Source organism: Eubalaena glacialis, chromosome 4 (genome assembly GCF_028564815.1).
Source record: "Eubalaena glacialis isolate mEubGla1 chromosome 4, mEubGla1.1.hap2.+ XY, whole genome shotgun sequence".
Taxonomy (NCBI): Eukaryota; Metazoa; Chordata; class Mammalia; order Artiodactyla; family Balaenidae; genus Eubalaena; species Eubalaena glacialis.
Genome location: NC_083719.1, coordinates 182,654,767 through 182,680,380, shown reverse-complemented (window position 1 = coordinate 182,680,380; position 25,614 = coordinate 182,654,767). Strand labels below are relative to the sequence as shown.

The following is a 25,614-nucleotide window of genomic DNA, read 5'->3' as shown; positions in this document are numbered from 1 at the left end:
GCCTCCTGGGCAGCTGGGCCCAGACGGCTCCTTGAGGGGGGTGGGGGCCAAGGGTGGGTGTGCCCGTGTGTGCCCCAGTTCCCGCTACCATGTGAGTCAGCCAGTGTGACAGGGTGACAAAGCCTGTGGTTGGCTACAGAGAGTGGCCGAGGTGCTCGGTTGTATGAGGTGACACACTGGTGTGCGAGGGCATCACACCTGTGTCTGGTGTGATCACGTGGGGCCGGCCCCAAGCGAGGCAGGGTCTCTGTGGGCCTGAGTGTGATGGGGGGCCTTCTCCGTGTGTGACTGGGTCAATGTGAGTGTCCCTGAGTGTGGAGGGGTCTCCTCCCAGGCCGGAGTATGACCGGGTCTCCCCATGGTGGAAGGTGGGCATGGGTCCTACTCGCCCCCCCGGGCCCCGCCCCTACGCCCCTGCCCCTGCCCACCCCAGAGGAAGAACCGAGTCTTTCAAGTCGCTGTTACCAGGGCAACCATTTTACGAGCATCCACATGGTGGGCACATGTGTGTGTCCTGCACCCCATGTATCTGCACGCCCCCTCCCCCATGGCCCCCAGCCCAGCCGGGGAGGTGTGGGCAAGCAGAGGCGGCCAAGGGGCAGCTGGTGACAGCTTAATGATGGCTGGCCGGGGTGGGGGTGGGCTCCTGGTCTGGCTACGTGTATGCAGGGGGCCTGTGCTTCCCGGACCAGCCCAGCATGTACGTGTGCGCCTGAGTGTGCATAGCAGCAGGGTCTCCTCGACTCCTGTGCGTGCATGGCTGTGGGGTGGGCACCCGGCGCTTGGGGTTGAGTGTGAGTGTCAGAGGGTTTTGTGTGAAAAGCGTGTGTGTCTGTGTGTGTGTGTAACGATCCGCCGAGTGTACATGTGTGCAGGAGCAATCCTACCCTGTCCCCTGGAGTCGCCCCTGGAGCTGCCCTGAGGGCCAGTGGGCTGCTAAGTGTGTGTCTGTGTCTCTACAGGGAACTGTGTGTGTGTGTGTGTGTGTGTGTGTGCGTGTGTTTGTAGGGATGCCGCTGTTCTCAGAAGGGTGTCCGGGTATGCGTGAGAACGAGGATGGTGCTGGGTGTGACCCTGCCTAGAACAAGGTTTGGGGGTCTGTGTGTGAATGGCCACCAGTGCCTCAGCCTTCCCTTCAGGCCAGGGTGTGCGTGTCACTGACAGTGAGTCCTTAGCGTCACCAGTAGTGACAGACGCTTGGGCACTGCTCACCTCCAGCGGGCATGGTTACTCATACTTAACTCGTCTGATCCTTACTGCAGCCCTAGTAGGATCTACTGCTAATACCCCCTGTTACAGATGCGGAAAACGAGGCACGGAGAGGCGAGCACAGACCCCTGTTCTTTCCATCCTGGACCGTGACGGGGCAGCCGCAGCGCCGCCGCTTTGACACACGCTCACCCTCATGCCCCCACTCACCCACCCACAAACTCACAATCGGGCTACACCATGCTCACGCATCCAGCGCGACCCACACCCGCATGAGCCCGCTTACAGCTGGTGATGCTGCCTGAGTGTCCCCTGTCACCACGTACACTGCGTAGTAGTGCAAGTTGCACAGGCCGCTGGCGGGGGTGTGTGTGTTTTGGGGTGGGGGTGGGGTCTTAGGAAGACCTAATGCCCTTACAAACCCCCAGGCTGCTGGGATCAGAGGAATGCAGACGGCCTGAGTCAGAGTGAGGAGGCCCCAAGAAATCAGGCGGCGGGAGTGAGAGCCAGAGCTCCCGGCCCCAGGAACGCGGGCGGCGGCGGGGACCCTGCGGGCAGGAGCCTAAGTGCTGCGGGCCGAGGGCCGGGCTGCGCGGCGTGTGTTTCTCAGTAACTAGGCCATGGCGGGGCGGGGCCATGGCGGGTCCAGCCCCGCCCACCCCGCCACAGTCCCGCCCCTGAGTCAGCTTGGGGGCCGCTAGGGGGCGCATTGGGAACGCGGAGCCGTCGGGGAGGGGGCGGGGTGAGTTTGGGTTCGCTGACGGGTCGGGGTTAGCCCTGGGCCTTGGTGCTCGGGAGAGCGCCGTCGGGTGCCGGGGGTGGGAAAGGTATCCCCCCGCAGGATCTGGCTCGGACGCCAGACTAAGGAGAAATGCCACTTGATGAGGGGCGCTGTGGACAGCGGGCGTCGTCGTCAGTCTTAGGGTATCACTTGCTGTTTTAGGGGAAAACTTTGGGTCTCAGTTCTCTGGAATGACTTTCTTAGGAAGGGGCCTTCTTTTGTTTTCTTGAAAGAGGACCTGGGGAGGGACTAGGAGCCCCACAGTACTCAGTGGGGTGCGGGGAAATTGTGGGCCATGATTACCGCCGGCCAGGGGAGTGTTGTGGCTCTTAATTCCGCGAAGGGGGATCTGAGGAGGGGTCTTGAGAGGTCCCGGATTTACGGAAGATGCGCCGTCGGGGTTCTTGGAGCGGGAGTGGGAAACTTTTAATCTGGAGGGACTCTGTCCTGGGGGTTCCCCCGAGGGGATTCCTTGGTGAGGGGACTTCTTGGGGCCTTGTTTCTGGAAGGGGACCGGGCAGGACGGGGGGAGGGGTCTGGCAGTAAGACCAGGTTCTCAGTGGAGTGGGGGGACGCTGAAGGTCGAGGGACTGGTGTCAGGGGCGCTGTGGCTCTTACCTCTGGGAAGGGGCCCTCGGAGGGGGGCATTTTGGGGCCCTGGCTTTTCTAAAGGATCGCCGCCGGGGTCTCTGGGGCCGGGGGACAACGCCGTCTAGGGGGGGTGCTGTGGCCCCGCACCCTTGCCACCTGCGCTCTTCAGTAACCCTCGGGCGGGGCGGGACGGGGCGGGGGCGGCTCCCTGTCCCAGGAAATCCGAGCCACCGCCCCTGGCCCCGCCCCTGGCCCCGCCCCCGGCCCCGCGCCGGCCGAGCTGTCCGCGGCGGGAGCGGCGGAGGCGGACGGAGAGCGCGCCGTGGAGCCGCTCCGAGCGCCCGGGCCCCTAGCGCCGCCGCCCCGGAGCCCCTCACCGCGCGCCGAGGCCGCCCGCGCTGTCCGTGCGCCCCTGCGCCCCGCGCCCTCCGAGCCGCCGGCCGTCCAGGGCACCCCCTCACCCCCAGCCTCCGCCGGGCGGGGATGGCCGCAGCCCGCGTCTGAGCGAGCCCGGGGGGGCCCCATGGGCCGGCTTGCGCCGCTTCCCCCCCGCGGCCGCCCCCTCCGGCCCGGGGCCCCCCGGGCGCCGCGGGCCCAGGCGGCCCGGATGGCGGTCGCGGCGGCAGGGGCAGGGGCTGGGGCCGGCGCGGGCGGCAGGCGCGGCCGCCACTGACGGCTAGTCGGGCGCCCGGAGCAGGTAAGCAAGGGCAGACGGGGGGCCCGCGGGGTACCGGCGCGGGGGGAGGACCGGCCCCATGGACAGAGATTGGGAGGGCTTCCAGGGACTCCGGGTAGGTCGGTAGTTTCCCGCCTCTAGCCAAGAACCAGCGTGTGTATGAGGGTAGGGTCAAGGGGCGACAGGTCCGCGCGTGGCAGGGGCGCGGGGGCGGGAGGGCGATCTTAAGCTTCTCTCCAAGCCAGGGTCTGGCCAGGGGAGGGGGGTTCCCTGTCCCACGAGGCGGGAGCGCTTCTGCCTTCTCGGACGCCCTTGGGAGCGTCTGGAGAGGGGTGGAAGCGGGGACAGCCGGAATCCCCTCCCCAGCCTCTAGGAGGGCGAGACCCAGACACCCCTTATGCCTTGTGGTCTACAAGCGGCCGCGGGGGGCATCCGGATCCCGCAGACCCTGGGCGGAGGGCTGCCGTCGCGGCCCAGCTGCACGCAGAAGTAAACATCTGTCAGTGGCGCGTTCCAGCCGCCTTCCCTGCGCGCCGCCGCCGCTGCCGCCGGGGACACGGTGTCCTCCGGTAAGGGCCTGGCTCTCTCAGCTCCTGGAGCCGATTGTTTAGCCACAAGAGGGCGCGAAACCTTTGCGGGGGGCTGGGAGGGGGGCCCTTAACGGCAAAGACCGGATTTGAAGGAGAGGAGGCTGTCTTCCGTCCTCGCATTTTACAAAAGGCATCTCTTGCTCAGGATGGTCTCAGAATTCTCCCAGAAGGTGCGGTTTGTCAGTTCGCAGTCTTTAGGCCGAGGGGGCTGCAGACAGTGGGCAGATGTGAGCTGGGACTGGAGAGAGAAGTGGCCTCTCCCAGGGGTGGATGTCACCATGGTCCCCTCCCCAAGAAGTACCAGCATCCATATAGCATGGGGCCACTGGCCTGGCTCAGCGGGCCTGTGGTTACCTGCAAGGCTGGGCCACCAGCCCAGATTTGGGGAGCAGGACCAGGGGCCTAGGTGGGGGGCATGGAAGGCCAGACCCCTGACTTTCTTCACTCCTTTCTGCCCCGCCCCCTCCCCCCCAACCCCCCCCCCCCCGCCCTGCATCCTTTTCTCTCTGTTCCATGACACTCTTTGTCTTTAAGAGCCCCGGGCTGAGGAAGCCCCAATGGGGCGTGACTGGTCTAGGCGGATGTCAGTGGGGGGAGACTCCCAGCTTTGCCAGCTTCTCCCCACCCCCAGCCCCTTGCCTTGGGCCCTTTGGACACCCCTCCCCACACCCTTCATTCTAGGACTGCTGAGGTTCGGGGTTCTGCAGCCACTCCCAGGCCTTACAGCCCACTCCCAGCGACCTGCAAAGAGCTAGTTCCAGGGGTGCAGGGAAGAAAACAAAACGTGCCGCCCTGCAGCTGGGCACAGTGTCTGAAATTCCACCATCACTGCTTGTCCCTCAGGTTATAGGCCTCAGTTTTCAGGGGGGTGAGAAGAGGATATAGCTTTCAAGAGCCTGGAACAGGAGAGGGAACCAAACAGTTTGCAGCCAGGCACAAGGACACAATCAAGAGATTGTTTCCACCAATGTTTGTTGGACAGCAATGGTGTGCGTGACTCTGGTGTCAGGCTCCTGGGCCTTGTCCTTCCAGACTTGAATCCAGGGTGGAGCCCAGAGTGGGGAGCAAAGGCACTACCTCAGTGTAGGAGGGTCAGGGGAGACTTCCTGGAGGAGGGGCATTGTGGCTGGGGCTATGAAGGATGAGTAGGAGTTCTCTAAATGGGAAAGGCAAGGGCATTCCAGGTGGTGGGAACTGCATATGCAAAGATCTGGAGGCAGGAAATAGCATGGGTGGTTTTGGAAAATCCAGGGTGCCTGGGGTGACCGTGGGAGGGAGAGAATTTTCTGAAAGGTTGACAGAGGGAGAACTGGGCTGAGGCCTTCAAGGACGGACTCCTGGAGATGGGGGCTGGAAACACAGAGAGAGGAACTGGTCTTTAATGCATCTGGCATCCCTGGGCCCAGCTGTCTTTGCTGAGAGGCTGTGGGATTCCTCTGCAGATGCAGTTTTCCTGGTCCCCCAAGGTGGGGCAGAGGGGTCTGGGGCTCAAGGCCCTCGAGGGGAGATAGGGTCTTCCCTCTGCCCTGTGAGCATCAACTGAGCAGGCGCCATGGGAGGCTGGTTCTCCCTATTTCGCAGCTGAGAAAACTGAGGCTGAGCGAGCTGGAGGGATCTTTCCTTATGCTCCATGTATTTAATTCCCAAGCCCTAAGCTACTGTGTGCCAAGCTGTGTAGTAGGATGAAGCAGAGAACAAGACAGGCCCGGTGCCTGCTGCACTTGGCAGGGCAGGGGTGCGGGTTAGGGGGTGGACAGGAGGCTTTCAAACCAGCCAGCCAGCTTCCTGGACTTTCAGGGGAGGTAACGGCCGCAAACTAAGCCTGAATGGGGCCTGGGACACTTTGGCGTGGGTGTTCAGGAGCGGAAAGATCTTCCCTTCAAATCCAAGTGAACTCAGGCTTTGGCTGGTCCTGGAAGAAATCCAGCAGGTGGATCTCACATCCCAGTTGAGGAAACCGAGGCCCAGAGAGGGGCCGTGCTGAAAGAGCTCAGTGTGTCAGGGACCCAAGGCAGAATTTGAACTTGGGGACATGGAAGAGGTGACTTAGGTCCCCTGGTTCCTAGGAAACCAGTGTGAGGGTTTGAGTTGCATCGGGGTCTGTGCCTTGGTTTCCCTTTCTGTCAGATGGTCAGCTTTGTGTGGTGTCCTCCTGGCCACTCCCGGAGGACCCACGTCCCTCGCACCACCCACCGGGCCCCATGCCAGCTGCTTAGCCGTGCCAGGCCTCATTAGGCTGATCCTGTTATTCCCCCCCAGGGAGGGCCCCCTGCCCGCCCCAGATGCCTGCGAGGCCGGTCCCAGACCAGCCTGGCTAAGCCAGACCGGCCTGGTATGGTTGAGGTGGGAATTTTATGGGCCAGCTGCAGAGGGCCGGGCCAGAAACGGCGGGTCTGAAAAGCTGGTGGCCCCAACACATACACACACACGCACACACGCATGCGCGCGCTCCCCGGCCCAGCCTTCCCGAGAACACTCCCGAGTAGCGGCCAGTACAGGAAGAGGGCTCCAGGCACTGGTGGGGAATGGAGGGCTGACCCTGCGGGGCACAGGACACCCCCTTATCTTTCCTCATCTCCTGGCCGTTTGCTCCAGTCACACCGGTCCCCTTGAAAAGCCATCATCCTGCCTCTGAGCCTTTGCTTGTGCGGTTCCCTCCACCTAGAGCACTCTTCCTAGATCTTCATGTGGGCTCAGCACAAATGCTGCCTCCTCTGGGAAGCCCTCCTTGACCACTCAGCTTAAAAGCAGCACCAGTCACTATCACTTCACCTTGTTTTATTTGGGGGCTGTTGTTGCACTGTCAACCTCTAAATTACCTTGTTTCTTTTCTTTCTTTCTTTCTTTGGCTGCGTGGCTTGCGGGATCTTAGTTCCCCAACCAGGGATTGAACCTGGGGCCCCAGCAGCGGAAGCGCTGAGTCCTAACCACTGGACCACCAGGGAATTTCCTAAATTACCTCCTGTCTTTCTTTCTTTTTTTTTATTATCCATCTCCCTGATTGGATGGTGAGCTTGGCGAAGATGGGGGCCCAGGTTGGCCTTGGTCATCCTGAGTTCCCTGGCTGGCGCAGCACACAGTAGGCACTCAATAAGTGTTGGGTGAATGTGTTGGGAGCAGAACCCAGCCTGGCACACTGGCCTTTCTGCCATGTGGGCCATCTGTTTACTTGCTAGTTCTGCTCTGCTGTGTGTCTTTGAGAAAACCTTTTACTTCCCTGGATCTCAGCCCCGCTGGCCTCCCAAGCAGCAAGACCCTGCTTCTCCCTTTCCCCCCAGCATCACCCTTGTTACTGGGGTTGTGGAGACATTGAGAGAACAAGTTTAGAGTCAGACCCAGGTTCAACCGCAGCTCAGCCACTTAATTTCTGTGTGACCTTGAATGAGTCACTCTACCTCTCCAAGCCTCAGTTTCCCCATGTGGTAAATGGGGCTAATAATAATAATAATAACATCTTTTCCAGGGACTGCGGGGAGAATCAAATATGTGGAAAGCACTTAGCAGAGTGCTTGGCACTAAATAAATGGAATAGCCAACATTGCCAGGTGTTAGTGTTATTATTCTTGGTCTTGTTGTTGTTATTAGGGAGGCCATATGGTACAGTGGTCAAGAATGTGGAAGAGGGGGCATTGAGGCTGGGGCTTTGAGGGATGAGTAGGAGTTTGCCCAACCACCTGAGTTTGAAACCCAGCTTGGCCATTTACGCTCCGTTGGACCCTGAGGAAGTCACTTCAGTCTTTTGGACCTCAGTTTTTCTGTCTACAAAATGGTGATAAAACGGTCCACACCTTTCTATGAGGCACTACATGTAAAGTGCTTAGAACAGCATCAATGGTGTTGTTTGCTAGTGTTAGTATTAGCTAATTTTTTTTACTACTATTATTAACACAAAGCAACCAACACAGTCTTCCCCAGAAATCACCCTCTCTGTATGTCCACCCCTCAGCCTCACTTTGGCAAAGACAGACCCAGAGCCCCTTAAGAGAACCTCAGGACCTGTGACTTGATTCTCAGAGTAGCAGGGAGCCAGCGATGGTTCTAGCGACTGGGCAGCAGGCAGCTCCTGGGCTGGGGGGAAAAAGGAGATGCTGGGCTCCCACCTCTGGGCAGGCCTGGAAGGTTCTGCTGGGGGTGTCTGTGCCTGCACCCTCCCATGAGGCCGCCCCACAGGCTGGCCCCCGCCCCCCACAGATGTGACATCGGAACCAGCTGTGCTAGCCAGATGTTCCTGGTTTACCCCCAGATGTGCGTCGCCGGCTTGCGCCTGCCCCGGCCTCCCAGTTCCCACCATGGGGTGGGGCTGGGCCCTGGGCCCTCTAAGGGAGGGGGCACATTTTTGTGGGCTGTGGAATTTGTTTCTTGTTTTGCAGAACCATTGAATCTTGTCTTGAGAGAGGCGCAAGTCCCGCCCCTCATGGGGCCTCAGTTTCCCCATCAGTGGAACCCTAGGGAACCCCCAGGGGCCACCTGGGGGAAAGGAGATGAACAGGGCTGCCCTGGGAATGGGCCCAGCTGCCAGCCCCAGACCTGTAACACTGATGGAGGAAACGGAATTAAGGGCGTGCAAGCACGTGTCTGATGCTCGGGGCCCAGCTGCTGCAGGACATCCGCCAGGCCTGCAGGACTTCACTGAATGAAACGGCCCTCCAGATGAGCAAGGTGTCCTGTGAAGCACCTTGTACAGATGGGGAACTGAGGCTCCAAGAGGGGGAGGAGCTTGCCCCCACGTTATCCAACCAGGAAGAGGCAGATCGGGGTGCGAATTCAGCTGTCTGCACCCCACGTGCCACAGCATTCAGAAGTATCCTTCCTCAGGGCTGGCCCACACGTGCAGGCCGCCCCCACAGCTGCCCATGTGGCTTCCCAGCCTGGCTCGCTCTGCCCGTGGGTAGTGATGACAGCCCCACAAGCCACCCAGTCATTCCCACAGTTCTGGGCAGCCCGCCTCGGGCCCTTTCTGAAGTTGGGGAAACGGAGGTACGGGAGGACCAGAGACGTGTCTGGGAGTGAAGTGCAGAGGAAGAACGGTGCTCATGGAGGGAGGCATCACAGCTCCGCCTGTCAACGGTGGATGGAATTATCAAAGCCCGCCCTTGCCTTCAGAGGACCCAGCCCAGGGTGCCCCTCCAGAAGCACCTCCACCGTCCAGCAAAGACAGACGTGGACCCAGACACTGTGCTGGCAGAGCTGGGCAAGAGGGAGGGAACTGCGGCTGGGAGGGGGCAAGATGGGGAGCAGGAATGGCTTCCTGGAGGAGGGGCTCTAAGAGCTGGGGCTTTGAAGGATGAGTAGGAGTTTGCCTGATGGAGCCAGGCCCTGATTCCAGGCCTCCCCAGACTAGAGAGATGAGTGGATGGAGGGAGGGTTCCCCTCCCCTCCTTCCTCTTCCTGGGAACAAGCATGAAGTAGTTTCCTCCCTGAGGTCAGGAGCTCTGCAGGACAAAGGCTGTTGACCCCGGGGACAGGTATGCCTGGCGGGTGTTCCCTGGGAAGCTCGATGGAAAGGTGGAGCCCTGGAACTTAGCCGGGACATCAAGATAATAAGCAGTGTTTCCTGGTACCATCAAGGAAGCTGCCAGAAACACCCACACACCCTCACCCTACTTCTCTGCTCTCTGAATAACTGGAGGTTTCTGCCTGGCTGTGTCTATGGGCTACTCATCTCCCCTCTCTGAGCCTCAGTTTCTCCTCCTTCCCTGCCCCAGCCCTGGGCACTCTGTGGCCTCCAGCTAGAAGTGGAGGTCTATCCCAGATCCCTCTTGCTGCAGTTCAGACCGGCCTGGCCCCCAGGAAGGGAGGTGCCCCCTTCCCTGGGCAGTGAGGATTCTCCAGGGTCTGGACATTGTTGGGTTGGGAGGGGACCCTGGGCCAGGCCCTGTCTGGGCAGATGGGTGGCACCTGAAATGCCAGCAGGTGTGGGGCTGGGCCGGGTACCAGTGGCCCTTTCCCCTGGGTCGCTCTGCCCCCCCCCCCACTTCCCTTCTTCCCACTTGCAGCCCGTGTCTGTGCCACTCACTCTCCCCCCAGAATCTTTGCAGCCGAGGGCCCGCCAGCACTGGCGGCGTGTTCATGTGTGTGCCCCCCACGTGTGTGTGCACGTGGCTGGAATGCGGGATGCAGGTGATGATGGGCACACCCGTGCATGCACAAGTTCAAGTTCAAGTGCTCACAGGAGGGCTTGGAGGAGGCGTGTGTGGTGTGCCCATTTTCTGTGTCAATGTGCAAGAGAATGTATGTCTGAGTGTGAAGGTGCTTGAGTGTGTGAGTGTGAGTATCGAGGGTGTGCAGGAGCTCCCACGGCCACGAGAGAGTGTAAGGGGTGTGATTGGGGGAGCTCCTGAGTGCAAGTCAGAGGGCGTGTGTGCACGTGTGCAAACGCTAGTGTGTGAGTGGTAGCGCTCGAGGGTGATCATGTTTGTGCATAAAATGCCCACATGTGAGAGTGAAACATACTAGCATGTGAGTGTGGTGGTGTTCAGGTGTGTGAGTGTAATCCTGTTTGAGGGTGTGTGAGAACACTGAGTGTGTAAGCGCGATGGGATCTGAGTGTGCAAAAGCATGTCGGAATGTGTGAGCGGGATAGTGTCCGAGGGTGTGTGTGCAACAGTGTTTGGGCACATGTGAGAGGGTGTGTGTGTGAGTGGGTCAGAGCATATGCGAGCATGGGAACACTGGGTGTGAGGGTGAGCCCCCAAGTGTGCCGTGTGAGTGCCCGCCTCGCCTTGACACAAGCACACACATCGTGCACACCTGGTCCCCTCCCTGTGCCCTCCGCCACACCTGCTCCCTGTCAGGTCTGTGCCAGAGACAAACCAGTTGGGTGGCCCCCATACAGAAAGGCCCATTGTTAACAGACGCTTATCAGCTGCGCCTGCCGGGCCCCCTCCACCAGCGGCCCCCTGCTTTCCTGCCCCCCATCAAAGCTCTGGGGGGTCTGCGGCTCCAAGGGCTCCTGTGGCTGGGCCTTCTCAGGGCTGGAGACCCATCTACCCTCTCAGCCCCCTCTTTTAGGCCGGCGCTGTGCAGGGGCCTTGTTCCAGTCTAACAGGGAAACCGAGGCACGCCACTCCAAGACTTGGGTGTGAGGACAAGCAGGGTGCTGGGGGTCCAGAGAGGGCTTTGCCCACCTGAGGTCTTGAGCCTGGGTGGGTTTCCCTGCCTGTCTCCCCTTCCCAGGTTGGGTGAGGCCACCAGAGTTCTAATCTCAGCTCTGTGACCCTGGGCAAGTCACTTCACCACTCTGGGTCTCAGTTGCCCCATCTGTAAAATGCGGACAAGGACTCTTGTGAGGTTGAAATGACTTAATAATATGCATTAAGTTTGTAGAATGGGATCTGGCATAAAGTAGGGGCTCGTTAAGAGTAAACGCAGTGGGTTTGGGCACCTGACAAATGCAAGGGCTGACCTCAGCTTGCTGCACAGCCTTGAGAATGAAATCTCCCTGCAGCCCACAGGCCGTGCATGACCTGTCCCCATCCCCTCCCTGCCCTCACCTCCTCCCGTGCGTGACCTGTCCCCATCCCCTCCCTGCCCTCACCTCCTCCTGGCCTCGCTCTGCACCAGCCACATGGGGGCTGCCTTGATGGCTCCTTCAACAAGCCAGGCATGGCCCTGTCCCAGGGCCTTTGCACTTGTGCTGTGTCCTCAGATCTCCAGGCTGGGCCAGGGTTTGTCTACATGCTCCCATGTCGGGGAGCCCATTGTCCATCACCACCAACAACAGTAATAATAATGGCAGTATCAAATACCACCAATAGTGTAAGGTCCTCGGAATAGCTCCACAGCATTTGCTCCCCCCATGTGGTGTGTGTCGTGTCAAAGAACCAGGGTGTGAATCCCAGATACTTTCCTAGCTGTGCCCTTGGCCAAGCCCCTCTCTCTGTTTTGTGCCTCAGTTTCCCCAGCTGTAAAATGGAGGTTATAATGCCTCCTTCGTGGTCTCAGCACCTGGTCTGGTACACAGCAGGCGCTTAAGAGGTGTCCTTTGTTACTTACCGTCTGCATCCATGGGGCGGGGGAGAGACGGTTCCAGCCTTACTGCTCTTAACCACGCTCCACCCCACCCCCGCGCACCAACCCATGCAAATCACATGCAAACGAGATGCAAATAGCACGCAAATAACTGCTCAGCGCAGCTCTGGCCAGCCTGCGCCGCCCGAAACACGCGCGTGGGGGCGCCCCGCATCCCGCGGCCGAGCCCAGGCGCTGACCGCCGTCCAGCCGGGCTTTCAGCTCTCCGTGTAAATGTTTACACCGGGCCGGCCGCCAGGCCCCGCGACGGCCGACACCAGGCAGCCGGGCGGGGGAATGTAAACGCGGGCTGGAGGCTGCTCAGTGGCGGGGAGCTTCTCGGATAGGGTGGAGGTGTGGAGGTGCGCCTGGATTATTAAACATCTACTGCGAGAATGACGCGACTAGGCAGCCAGAACACTGAGTAATCGGTGCCCTAATGGGGGACGTTTAGGGCATTGTGGGGGCCCAGAGAGTGCCCCTGCGCCGGCCTGGGGCTGGGGGGGAGGAGCAGTCAGGGAAGGCTTCCTGAGGGAGGCACCGTCCAAGCTAAGACTGAAAATGGAATGGGAGGGAAGCAGTGGAGAAGAGAATGTTCTGGATGGAAGAACCCGCTTGTGCAAAGGCCTGGAGGTGGGTCGAAGGCAGCTTTAGTCCTTTGCTGCCCACTTCTGGGCATCAGTTTGTCTGGAGGGGAAACCTAGGCTCAGAGAAGGTCAGGAAGTCACTCCCAGAACATCAACGTGTCTCAACCCCAGGGCTCTGGCCTCCCGGACTGTATTCTAAGCACCACCTCTCCTCGCCACCCTTGTCCCACAGTGCCCCCTGCTGGGGATGTCCTCACCTCCGTCCACTCTTCCCCAAATTCACTGGGCTCCAGCCACCCCAGCCTCCTGGCTGGATTGGCCATCTGGGGTCACCGCCCAGGATCTTTGCACTGGCTGTTCCCCCTGCCTAAGGTGCCGTTCTCTTCTGCCTGGCCAACTCCTACCTTTGTTCAGGTCTCAACTTTCCTCAATCCTCAGGAAAACACTCTGGGACCTCCAGATGGGGGTGGTTCCCAGGTTACCCCTGGCACAGTGCCCACCCCGTCCTTGGCAGCGTTCTTCACAACCTTGTTCAGTGGTCCTTGATGAATCACTTCTATGTTATGATTGATCATTAAGCAGGAGTGGTTCAAAATCAGGGGCCCCACTGTATCTCCGGTGCCTGGTCCAGCACCCCGTGCCCGTTCATTTGTTGCCTGACAGACAGACGGAGGCCGTGTGGCTGACCATCCCGTGCACGCAGGCTGAGGATGCAGCGCTGGAAGGCGGCGGCCTTGGCCTCCGTGCTCTGCAGCTCCGTGCTCTCCATCTGGATGTGTCGGGAAGGCCTGCTCCTCAGCCACCGCCTCGGACCCGCGCTTGCCCCGCTGCGCCGGCTGCCTCGCACCCTGGACGCCCGAATCGCCCGCCTGGCCCAGTGTAAGCCCTCTCCCCTGTCTTGGGTCAGATACCCCCAACGTCGCAGCGGCCACAATGGTGGAATTTCACGCAGCGGGGCAGGGCCACAGAGGCTTATTTTAGATGGGATGGAGGGAGGGTGCAAATCCCCACAACGGCCTGGCAGGGGTGTCGGAGGGTATGGCCGCTGGGAACTGGGGTCTCTCGGCTCAGCTGTCACAAGGAATTAGGCTCTAGCCCTGAGGGGCCAGGGGACCAGATGGAGATTAGACCTGGGTATTCGGCCTGGGCGGCCATTGCAGCGCAGCACGGGGGTGGAGGGAGAGGGAGGCCGAACCCGAGGCCCTAGTGACCTGCCAGGGTGGACAGGGACCAAGGGGAGGGGGAGACAGAGAGACCCCTAGAAATAGGAAGAGTCCTAGAAATGGGAAGAGAAACAGAAACACAGAGGCACAGAAAGAGAGAGAGAAGGATGGGAGAGAACGACGTGGGAAGAAGCTGGGAGGTAGAAAAATGGAAACGCCCACCCCGCGGGCGTGGCTGCCACGGCCCAGCTCCCCACTCGCCCCTGGCGCCTGCGCTCTGCAGGTTCTGTGGGGCCAGGGCGGTGCGTGGGCCTCGACTTCTTGTGCGCTCATCCACACGTGCACCCGCGCGGGCGGGGCGCGGGCGTGGCCCCCCGTGGGTAGGGGTTGCGTGCACGTCCGCACCCGCCCTGCCGGCCTACACAATCCTTCTTTCTTGTCCTCACAAAGGACAAGGGTGGCCTCAGGCGCGGGCTCCACGTCCGCCCCTGCCGCTCCCCCCTACAGGCGGCAAAGTCCTTCCCAGGACACTGAGTCCCAGAGACCCGGGGGGTGCCCCCCAAAGCTAGTGCCCCAGGGCCGGGGGGCAAAGCACCCGTGGTGGAATTTCAGGCACCCGGGAGGATCTCAGCCCATGGTTGGGTTCTGCCTGCCCGGAATCCTGTCCCCGGACCCAGCCCTACTGGGGGAAGGGAGTGGCTCCCGATCCCCCAAAGTCCCAATGTTCTAGGCCCTGGGACTAATGCGCTGATGGTGGAATTTCAGGCTTGGGCCAGGGGGGTGAGGACCTCATCTCTTTGTGTTCCAGACCCTGTGCACGTGGCCAGGCCTGCTGGAGGGAGGCAGGGACAGATAATATACTAGAAGATTATTCATTGTTTACTTGAAATTCACATTTAACTGGGCATCTGGCATCTGTATCTTAACTGGCAATCCCCTGAATTAACTCTCTAGATACACACCTTTGGGGTGGGCACACTGAATGGTGGAATTTTAGGCATCAGAAGTGAGCCAGGTTCAACCTAACGCCAGAGCAGGCAGTGCTGGCCACCCTGCTCCTGCCCCTGGGCATCAAGAGCTCAGAAGATGCTGCTCGGTGTCCCCCCACCTTTCCACCCTCCCAGTCCCAGCCAAAGTGGGGACTCTGCAAGTCTCACTGAGCAAACAAGGAAACTGGGTCACAGAACAGGGCCATCACCTGCCTGAAACTACAAGGCTGACAGTGGCAGAGCAAGGCTCCGAACCTGAGCTTGTCTGCTTTCTGAGACCCCCTGTGGAAAAAGACACACGCCCAGGGTGACAGACAGCCCTTCCCCCTCGGACCTCCCAGGAAGCTATTTCTTTTGACAGCCAGGTGCGCCAGCCTTGGGGGCAGGTGCGGGCTAAACTCAGGATTTCCTCTCCCAAGCGCAAGTGTGACTGCCGCCTGCTCAGGGGCTGGGAGCCCCCCTGCCTGCAGACCCACTGTCAACACTGCCTGCCACTGCAACGTCTGCACTTATCTCCTGGGGCTGAGGAGTACTGGGGCAGGGGCAGCCGCTTGGGAAATAAATGTAGACTGTGGGGCTCTGGGAATCTATGGCTCCGGGCACGAGCAGCTGTGGGAGAAGAGGGCTGGACTTGGGCCAAACCTGGGCACACGATGGAAGCAAAACTGCTGTTTGGGCTTCTCTCTCCCTGCCACTTGCACCTGCCTTGGGCACGTCTTTTCCCCTTTGGATGCCCAGTTTCCTCACCTGTAACATGGGGGTGGCCCAGCATAGGGGTGGGGGCAGCTGGGGCCGAGTAGGAACAGGGATTTGGATCACCACACCCCCTGCTGAGCCCTCCTTTTTCTTCAGTGAGGTGAGAGCAGCTCAGTGAAAAGGGGCAAAATCCCCAGTGCTGCTCTGCATAGGGATGGGGTCCACAGAGAGTGCTGGGGGCGGGGGGTGTCCAGAGGGAGACAGACACTCGAGTCAGCTCAGCTCAAGGTGGGGCAGGCTGGAATGTGGTACAGTATGTGCCAGGTTCTGAGCAGTCCATCGTAGGTGTAGGGTTCAGAGAAGGGTGTCAGTAGCCCTGGGGACCCAGCGTGCGGGTGTGGATATGCACCTCCCCACACCGCCCAGAGAGGGTGCATGAGCGGGAATCCGGGAGCAAGATAAGTGGTCGGGAGAGGGTGCACTAGCACCTCTGAGTCTCCACAAGGTTCCTTTTTCGCAGGGAACAGCGAGGGTAGGGGGCTCCTTGCCACCCACCCACCCACTGACCCCCACCCCATTCTCTCCATCCCCTCGCAGACCGTGCACTGCTGCAGGGCGCCCCGGACGCGGTGGAGCTTCGCGAACTGACGCCCTGGGCCGGGAAGTCCCCGGGTCCGCGCCGTCGGGCGGGGCCCCGGCGGCGGCGCGCGCGCGCGCGGTCGGGGACCCGGCCTTGCGGGCTGCGCGAGCTCGAGGTGCGCGTGAGCGAGCTGGGCCTGGGCTACGCGTCGGACGAAACGGTGCTGTTCCGCTACTGCGCAGGCGCGTGCGAGGCGGCCGCGCGCGTCTACGACCTGGGGCTGCGGCGCCTGCGCCAGCGGCGGCGAGTGCGGCGAGAGCGGGTGCGAGCGCAGCCCTGCTGCCGCCCGACGGCCTACGAGGACGAGGTGTCCTTCCTGGACACGCACAGTCGCTACCACACGGTCCACGAGCTGTCGGCGCGCGAGTGCGCCTGCGTGTGACCCTACCTCACCGGGCCCGGCGAGACGGCGGCCACACCCCCCGCCCCGACGGCACCCACCGTCCCGCCTGGCAAGCCCCGCGACAGACTGCCCATGCGTAGAAAATGCCGTCGAGGGCTCAGGACTCTCGCGATAACTGTACCAAGATAAAGTGTGGAAAATCGAGCCCGGGTTGTGATTCCGCGCTCGCGTGGTGCCCACATCTTGGAGGGGCATGAGGGCGTACGGGGAAGAGGCGCCATCTCCATTGGGAAAAGGGGGCGGGTGCGGGTACCACCTGCAGGATCGTGGGAGGATCCCATTTGCTTTGGGGGAAAAGGAAAGTAGATGTAAAGAGGGTCTTGTTTCCGGGGTACAAAAAGCAAAGTGGGGTGAATGGGGGATGTCGGCAGGGACCTTCTTTCCCACCTCTCTACAGGTCCCCGTGCCCCTTCCCTCCCCGCCTCCCCGCAAGGTGTCCTTCTGGGGAGGGAAGGTGTAACTACAGTGCAGATGAGAAGACTGAGGTCCAGGTGGATCAGGTCTCCCTCACCCAACAGGCCTCCTAGGGCCTGGTCAGCCCTCACCAGGGTGAACTCGGAGCCACTATCTCCTTTCACTAGCTAAAAATATAGCTCGCTGCCCATCTCCCTGCGGGCATAGGTCTGGGGCGGGCGCCAACCCCATCCAGCCCGAAACCGGCGCCTGCTGCGGCAGAGCCGGGTCCCCAGGGACCTAGGTCCTGGGGCCATAAAAGCTCTGGCCGGAGCCCGAGGGAGAATTTACGACAAGCCCCTGTGGAGGATGGAAAAAGCGCGGTGCGGTGTTTAGATTTGCCCGTGGTGTCACCTTGATGCTTGGCAAGCCCAGGACTGCGCCGGGGTGTTGGGTTCCCAGCTGGCGGGGAGGGGTCGGCAGGCCCCACGGGCTGAGGAGGGGCGGGGAAGGGAGTGGGTGCTCCCAGCACGGAGCTGGCAGCCGGGAGACCAGATGGCGTGGACCCCTCCCCTTCTTCCCCTCAGACTGGGGGTGGGGGGTCTCGAAGGCGCAACTCCCCCTTCCCATACAGCTTTCCCGACCGAGGGCATGGTCGGTCGTCTCTCCTCTTCCCTCCCCCCACCCCAGACCGGGGCTCTCAGAGAACAGCCCCTTCCCTCCTTTACTGTTGTGTCTCCTAGACTGGCCCCCTCCCCCCTTTTCCCACACATCTGCGCTCCGGCCTTCCCAGACCCAACCCCCATCCTGAATCAGAAGCTGCCCCCAGGGAGTCTCACCCAGCCAGGCAGGAACACCCCCAGCTCCCTGCTCCCCAGCACCCGCCCCGCCCCCAGGCTGCAGCTGGAGACACTGGAGTCAGCTAACAGGCAGGACTTCCAGGGAGCTCCGAGAGCAGGGCTTGGAGGCCAGGTCCCAAACCGTGGGTGGCCTGCTTGGAAGGCAGTTTCAGAGCAGGCTGGCTGGCTGGGGACCCCACCCACCCCCGCAATCTTCTGACTCTGAGGTTTGGGGTGGTGGATTCCTACACTGTTTGGGCTGACTCAGCCCAGCCATGGCAGAGAGGCCAGAGTTCCCAGACGCTGGGGAAGCTGAGCCTCAGTTTCCCCATCCTAGAAGGCCCTGAGCCTCAGAGAGGGAAGTTGCTCAGCCCAGGACACACAGCAGGAAAATTGGCCTTGGAGCCCGGGTCTGTGGTCCCTGAAGCTTGGCTGCCTTGGTGTGCGTGTGAGTGTGTGTGTGTGCACGCGTGCGCACCCTCTTGGGACCTCGGCCTTCCCATCTCCCACCCAGATCCAACCACAGGGCACTGGCCCAGCCCACCAGAGAATTGGAAAGTAAACAGAGCTGCCCCCGCAGACCCCAAGGCTGGGGTTCTCAGCAGTGCGCGCCACACACACACACACAACATTCACACTCACACACAGGGCACAGAGACTGCCACCCACACGGGGCTTAGGATCACATGCAGACCCACGGTCCACATGCTTACACGCTCAGTGGGCAAGCACACTCAGAGAGGGGCGTCCTCAAGGTCACCTGCAAGAACACAGGGGCCGCCTGTTCAGTCACACGCGGCCACGCCCACCCGCACTCCAAGCCCCACATGATCGTCCCCCATCACACCCGCTCTCACAGTCACACGCACCGCATCACACCCTCTCCCCTTGCCCTCCTTTGGGGGCAGTTCCTGCCCCTCCTCTATACTTGCACTGGGTGTAGAACGTCCCCTTGTCCCAGCCCTGCCCCACATGGACCCCCAGACAGCCCCGCCCCCAGTCCCACCCCCTCTGCGCCCAGTCTCCCGGGCACTGTAGGCTGTCGAGCAGCATTTCTGGCCCCTCCCACTCGATGCTATCAGCCCACCCCCAGGCTGTGACAACCACAGATGTCCCCAGACACTCCAAGCGTCCCCTGGGAGCAGAATCGTCCTGGAGTGAGAACCGCTGATCTGGAGTAAGGGAGGACACACCAGTTTTCCTCAGAGCATTCCCATCTGGAAAATGGTGTCAGTATTGCCAACCTGCATACCCCCGAGGTGGTTCATTGACAAAGCAGCAGTACTCACAAGCCAATCCACCAGAGCCATCACCAGTGGGCGGGACACCAAGGCCAGTTCCCCAGGGGGTGAGTGTCTTGGCGGGCGCCCAGCAGCCACAGCCCCTGGTAGGTGACCCCCCCGCCCCCAGCAGGTGAAGCTCCTAGCAAGCGAGGTCCCACGGAAGCAACATTCCTGGCAGCAGAGGTGCCCGGTAGGGGAAGCCCCAGGTAAGGGAGAGCTCCAGCCACCAAGGTCCCCAGATGCCCAGCAGCCCAGGCCCCAGGCTGGCTGGCTCACGTGAACCAAGACATGATACTGGGCACCGTCTGGTAGTTGGGATCCTGCTGCAGCCGCCAGCAGGTCTTACAGAACATCAAGCCCCAGCTGAAGGATCTGGGCCGCAGCGTCTCCCGCCAGCGGAAGCAGCTCGGGTAGCGGGTGTGGTCCTTGTCCAGCGCCAGCAGATACTGGGCCAAGTCCTTGGGGCTCTGAAAGTCTTCGACGTGGATAAAGGCTTCGGGTGGCAGGAACTGTTCATAGTTCCTCCTGCTGGGGCCCAGCACCACTGGCACGGCCCAGGCCTGCAGGGCGTTCTTCCACAGCTTCTCCGTGACAATAGCCAGGGTGCAAGGAGTTCTCGAAAGCCAGGTAAAACTTGTACTGGGACAGCCTCTCGGTCATGACCTCCTGGGGCAGCGGCATGTGGGAGCGTCCATACACATCCATTTGGAGGTGAGGCTGCAGCTTGATAGTACTGCACCCTGACCGAGTCCGCCCTCCAGTTGGACACCACCCAGGCCACCAGCTTGGTCTTGGCCGAGACGTTCACCATTGTGCCCACAGGCTGGCCAGGCCATGGCTCGAGCTAGCCGTACGGCATGAAGGTATCTGAGTCCTGGCGGTAGGACACTGAGGATGAAGTATCCGTCCAGGGCCTTCAGTTTGGGGCAGTTGCTGGGCAGTTCCATGCTGAACCAGACCCAGCGCTGGCTGGGGGGCCGCAGGGAAGGCGTGAGCTGTGCCTTGGGCCTGGAGCTGACCTATCGGTGACGCACAAGGACCGCATCCGCCCGAGGGTACTCGCTGCGGTTGACGGTCAGGTGGCAGTCGGCTGTGCCGGGCCACATCTCCGAGCAGCGGGACAGAGCCACCGGGGTGTTGAATGGCCACGTCCACAGCAGGAGACGCAGAGGCGGGCGGGTGGAGGGCCCCGCAGTGGCCTGGGAGGGGGCCCCCAATTTGGGGACCCCCGTGGGCTTGTCTCGGGACACACGCAGGTAGGAGAAGAAGCACGGAGCCAAAAGCAGCTGCAGCAACAGCCCGGGGAGACAGTGGTGCCAGGAACATTTTATCTTGGCCCAGCCAGGTGGATCCATGGGTCAGAGGAGCTGGGAGGAGGGGACAGTGAACACAGCATCACTGAAAACAAAAATAATAACACATGCCTAGCGGGCAGATGCAGGTTACCCAAGTTCATCTTTACGAGTCCTGAGGTAGGAGGCACTGTTCTTATTCCTATTTTACAGATGAGAAAACTGAGGCCAAGGACTCAGTGCAAGAAAATGGCAGAGCTGGAATTCCAACGAAAAGCATCTAGCTTCAGAGTCCACTTATTCCTACCCACTAGGCCACATGATCTCTGGACCTGGGATAGGTTCCGACGGCTCTCGGGTCTCACCTTGACCTCGACCCTGCCCTTTCCCAGCTTTCCCAGAGTCTTCCCCAGCCTAGGGAGAAGACAGAGCTGGTTACAAGATGCTCCCCAGTGCCCTGGAGCTGAGGCTTGGAGCCAGGGCTCTGTCTGGGAGGGGTACAATGTGATTACGTTGGAAGGTTATCTGAGGGCTCACCAGGTAGTGTAGGAGTTGGGGGAAAGGGCATTCCTGGTGGACGAAACAGCCAACGCAAAGGTCCGGAGGTGACGGAGAGCCTGACAAGTTTATGGGGAGAGCACAGGAAGTGCTCAGGGAATAAGCATTTAAAGATGGCCCCCCTGGTCCCGCACTGGGGGATCCTGGGCGGCCTCTTGGCCTGGCCGATGTCTTTCCACTCCCCGGTCCTTTCCGTCCCTGCAGGAGGTCACAAAGTCCTCCCAGACTCCAAAGCCCAACCACCGGAGCAGAATCTAGGACTTCGGCCCTACCCCTCTCCACTTCCTGCGGCCCTGGAGCCACCCATTTTACAGATAAGAAAACGGAGGTTCTGAGCCATAGGTATGTCTCTTGCCCAAATACACACAGCTAGAGCCCTTATGATCCAGAATCCAAACTCTCTCCTTTTAATGTAATTCCAGACTCCTCTCCCTCTTTGCAGGTGGAGCTCTGATCTACAGCCTGGCACTGTCCACTAGAACTTTCTGCTATCGTGGAAATGTTCTATATCTGCACCATCGGGTGCACCCCTATGGCTCTTGAGTCCTTGAAATGCAGCTGTTGTGTTGGACAGAGTTTTTAATGCTAAATTAAATTTTAAAAAGGTTCTCTCTTCTGTAAATCGAAGACAACTTCAAGATAAAAAGTAAAGGCAAAGCCCAAAACATCCTCTGATAGCCAATTCAATGACTGGAAAACTTGACAGTACATTTGGGACCTCCTGGAAGGGCAAATCTGCTCCAACGAGACATTTTTATGGAGTCTAATTACAGATCAAGGATCTACGACGAAAACTGAGTGTCCAAATTAGGTGTGCTGGGGGTGTAAAATACACCCTGGTTTCTAAGACTTAGGATGAGAACGAGACAGTAAAATTATCTCAATACTTCCTCTGTTCATTACACATTTAAATAATACTAGTTTGGACCTGTTGGGTTAAAGAAAGCATATTATTAAAATTAATTTCACCTGTGTCTTTTACATTTTTAAAGTCATGGCTACTAGAAAAATATTAATTACACATGTGGCTTGTGTTCTGTTTCTATTGGACAGCATGTGCTGCTCTAGAATTTCTAAGAAAGGGAAATGAGGGATAATGACTCATTATTTGAAATGCACTCACCCTCTGGCCAGAGGGATTGGTGCAAATGCCCACAGACATGCCAACAAAACAAGGGCGTTTTGGATAAGCTACCTATCCATCGATGTGGGACTGGTCGAATTAGGGTCCCTTCTGACAATGGAATACTACGCAGTTGTGAAAAATGAATAAAGCCTGGTTTTGGTATTAGGGTATCTTTGTCTGAAAAAACTTAAAATAGAACTACCATATGATCCAGCAATCCCACTCCTGGGCATATATCAGGAGAAAACCATAATCCGAAAAGATACACTCACCCCAGTGTTCATTGCAGTGCTATTTACAATAGCCAAGACATGGAACCAATCTAAATATCCATTCACAGAGGAATGGATGAAGAAGATGTGCTACATATATACAATGGAATATTACTCAGCCATACAAAAGAATGAAATAATGTCATTTGCAGCAACATGGATGGACCTAGAAATTATCATACTAAGTGAAGTAAGTCAGAAAGAGAAAGACAAATATCATGTGATATCACTCATATGTGGAATCTAATTAAAAATGATACAGATGAACATATTTACAAAATAGAAATAGACTTACAGATACTGAAAACAAACTTCTGGTTACCAAAGGGGAAACAAGGTGGGGAGGGACAAATCAGGAGCTTGGGATGAACATACACACACTACTATATATGAGATAGACAACAAACAAGGACCTACTGTATAGCACAGGGAGCTCTACTCAATATTCTGTGATAACCTATATGAGAGAAGAATCTGAAAAAGAATGAATATATGTATATGTATAACTGAATCACTTTGCTGTACACCTGAAACTAACACAACTTTGTAAATCAACTATACTCCAATAAAATTAACATAAAATTTAAAAAAATGAATAAAGCCACTGTATTGGCACAGCTCTACAGGGTGGATCCAGGTTTTCTGGAAGCTGAACTTCCATATTTTGGGAGCCTCTCTAAGAAACGGCAAACAAAATTGAGTCCAGACTTAGATACAGAAAGTAATCTTTATTTAGGGGTCCCTGAAGCTTAAGCTTCATCCACTTCATGGTAAATCCATGTCTGCCTGATACAAAACAGGTTCCAGAATTAAGTAGCTGGGTCTAAATCTGCACCATCCAATATGGGCGCCACTAGCCCCAAGTGGCTAATGCAACAGAGGAACGGAAATTGTGAATGTCAGTAAATTTCAAATGTAAATTTAAAAACTGAACAACGTAAAACAAATTTTTTTTTTATTAAACACTACCCCTTTCACTCCAGCCGTTGAAAATTTAGCATCCAAATAGAAACGGGCTTAAAGTGTAAGATACACGCCAGATTGCCAAGATTTCATATGAAAGAAAGAATGTAAAATATCCTATGTAAAATATCTCATTAGTAATTTTCTATGTTGATTACACATTGAGATAATGCTTTGGATGTATGGGGTGAAATAAGATATAGCATTAAAATTAATTTTACTGGTACCTTTCTATTCTTTTTAATGTGTCTGGTAAAAAGTTGAAAATTACATATGTGGCAGAAATCAGTTTGGCGGTTCCTCAGAAGGCTAAACACATAATTCCATATCACCCAGCAATTCCACTCCTAGATATCTACCCAAAGGAACTAAAAAGCAGGGACTCTAAGAGATATTTGTATATCCATGCTCATAGAAACGTGATTCACAATAGCCAAAAGTTGGAAACAACCCAGATGTCCATCAAAGGATGAGTGTATATAAACAAATGTGGTCCATCCATACACTGGAACATTATGCAGCCTTAAGAAGGAAAGAGATTCTGACACACGCTATACCATGGATGAACCTTGAGGACATGATGCTCATTGAAATAAGCCAGATGCAAAAGAACACATATGATCCTGCTTCTATGAAATATCTAGAATAGGTAAATTCATAGAGACAGACAGTAGATTAGCGGTTACCAGGGGCTGGGAGGGTTGGAAGGAGAATGATGAGTTTTTGCTTACTGGATATAAAGTTTCTGTTTGGGGTGATGAAAAATTTTTGGAAATATTCGCGGTGGTTGCACACCATTGGGAATATACTTAATGCTACTGAACTGCACCCTTAAAATGGTTAAAATGTCAAATTTTAGGTCTCATATATTCTGCCACAGTTTAAAAAATAATGTGGGACTTCCCTGGCAGTCCAGTGGTTAAGACCCCATGCCCCCGGAGCAGGTTCAATCCCTGGTTGGGGAACTAAGCTCCTGCATGCTGCACGGCGTGGCCAAAAAATAAAATTAAAAAATAAAAAATAGGGCTTCCTTGGTGGCGCAGTGGTTAAGCATCCACCTGCCAATGCAGGGGACACGGGTTCGAGCCCTGGTCTGGGAAGATCCCGCATGCCGCAGAGCAACTAAGCCCGCATGCCACAACTACTGAGCCTGCGCTCTAGAGCCCGCAAGCCACAGCTACTGAACCCGTGCGCCACAACTACTGAAGCCCCTGCACCTAGAGCCCGTGCTCTGCAACAAGAGAAGCCACCTCAATGAGAAGCCCACGCACCGCAACGAGGAGTAGCCCCCGCTCACCGCAACTAGAGAAAGACCACGCGCAGCAACGAAGACCCAACAGAGCCAAAAATAAATAAATTTTTAAATAAATAAATAAAAATAAAAAATAAAAAGACCCTGATGGCTGGCAGGCTCCTTCTACTGGGCAGAGCTGGCGTAACCCTCTGAATGCGGAAGGGAGAAGCTGGCAGGTGGCCTTGTGTGATGAAAAGGGAGCGCGATTTGGAATTACACGTTCACACCAAAGTTTCTGGAAAGAGACCCAAAAGACAGGCCTTTGGGGAGACAGCCCCAAGCAGGAGTGGGATGGAGGCTGAAATCTGACCACAAGCTACTTTGCGCTGCCAGGGTTTTTGGCCGTGCACAGAAGGTTAATATGCGGAAATGTACTTAAGATGGATATAGTTTGTTTGTCCTGGGTTTATGGTAGCTCCTCCTAGGAGGCATGGAGGCCCTTGGCAGGGACCTTGAGGAGTAAGGATCCAGGAACGGGGCTGTGGGAGGCCGGGGGCTGAGATCCCACCCAAGTGGAACCGGAGATATTTTTTTCCTAGAAAGGAACTAAAAAATGCCATGATGCTGGGACACCGCAAAGATCAGAAAAACAAAACAAAACAAAATCCCCCCCGCTCCGCTGCATCTCAGGTCCTCTTCCCACGGGACAGGGTGGGAGGGAGGAAGGGCTCTGTGTTGCTGATGGGGGCCAGGAAGCAGTGGGGGTTCTAATCCAGAGCTTTGCCAGAGAGAGACAGACAGACAGACAGACAGACAGGGAGAGAAATGCTGCTCCTCCTGGTTTGGCAAATCAATCGGAACTTCCCACACCTGCTACACCTCTGGCGCACCTGGTACCCAGAAAGACCCCGGGGAGAGCAGCCTGAAGGCCCTTCCCAGGGGGCAACGATGCCTCCTGGGAGAGGGGACATTTTCCCCGGGAGGCCTTACCTGGATGGACAGCGTGCAGGACGGCAAGCAGCTGACCAGGAAGTTTAGGGCCGAGTCACAGCTTGTCACCCAGGGTGTGGATGAGGCAACACCAGGGAGGAGAAGGAAATGGACTTATTTATAGACGCAGCACAGCTCAGCCCAACACCACCACAACTGCCATCAGATGACACAGGGTGTCCTGTCCCATGAGCTGGGTCATCATCTAAAAGCAAAGGTGGGAACTCTGCTAATCTCCACCATAAGACTTGATGAGGGAGGGGGTGGAGGAAGTTGGGGACTAGAGTCACCGCCCTGGCCTCCCTTGTGGCCTCGAAGCACGCATGGCT

General features: G+C 57.9%; 1 protein-coding gene and 1 pseudogene across 3 annotated transcripts; one reads left to right on the top strand and one right to left on the bottom strand.

The window, feature by feature from the left end:
- Positions 1–3,185: 3,185 nt before the first annotated feature.
- On the top strand, positions 3,186–16,477 carry NRTN (neurturin). 3 transcript variants are annotated; one of them, XM_061190661.1, is made up of 4 exons: positions 3,192–3,278; positions 3,674–3,826; positions 13,108–13,323; positions 15,890–16,477. In XM_061190661.1, exons 3-4 carry the CDS (start codon positions 13,155–13,157, stop codon positions 16,312–16,314), a joined length of 594 nt encoding a protein of 197 aa, XP_061046644.1. In that variant the 5' UTR covers positions 3,192–3,278; positions 3,674–3,826; positions 13,108–13,154; the 3' UTR covers positions 16,315–16,477. The 3 variants fall into 3 exon arrangements, with proteins under 3 accessions (XP_061046643.1, XP_061046644.1, XP_061046642.1); XM_061190660.1 differs by lacking the exon at positions 3,674–3,826 and having other exon boundaries at positions 3,186–3,278; XM_061190659.1 differs by lacking the exon at positions 3,192–3,278 and having other exon boundaries at positions 3,523–3,826.
- A 2,352-nt stretch (positions 16,478–18,829) lies between these two features.
- On the bottom strand, positions 18,830–20,205 carry LOC133090434 (3-galactosyl-N-acetylglucosaminide 4-alpha-L-fucosyltransferase FUT3-like; annotated as a pseudogene).
- Between the last annotated feature and the right edge of the window lie 5,409 nt (positions 20,206–25,614).

What these genes read in the sequence shown, in the direction of transcription:
- NRTN (XM_061190660.1), top strand. Translation starts at nt 13,155, where the DNA reads ATGCAGCGCTGGAAGGCGGCGGCCTTGGCCTCCGTGCTCTGCAGCTCC. An exon ending in AATCGCCCGCCTGGCCCAGT is followed by an intron (nt 13,324 to 15,889) that starts GTAAGCCCTCTC and finishes ATCCCCTCGCAG; the next exon opens with ACCGTGCACTGCTGCAGGGC.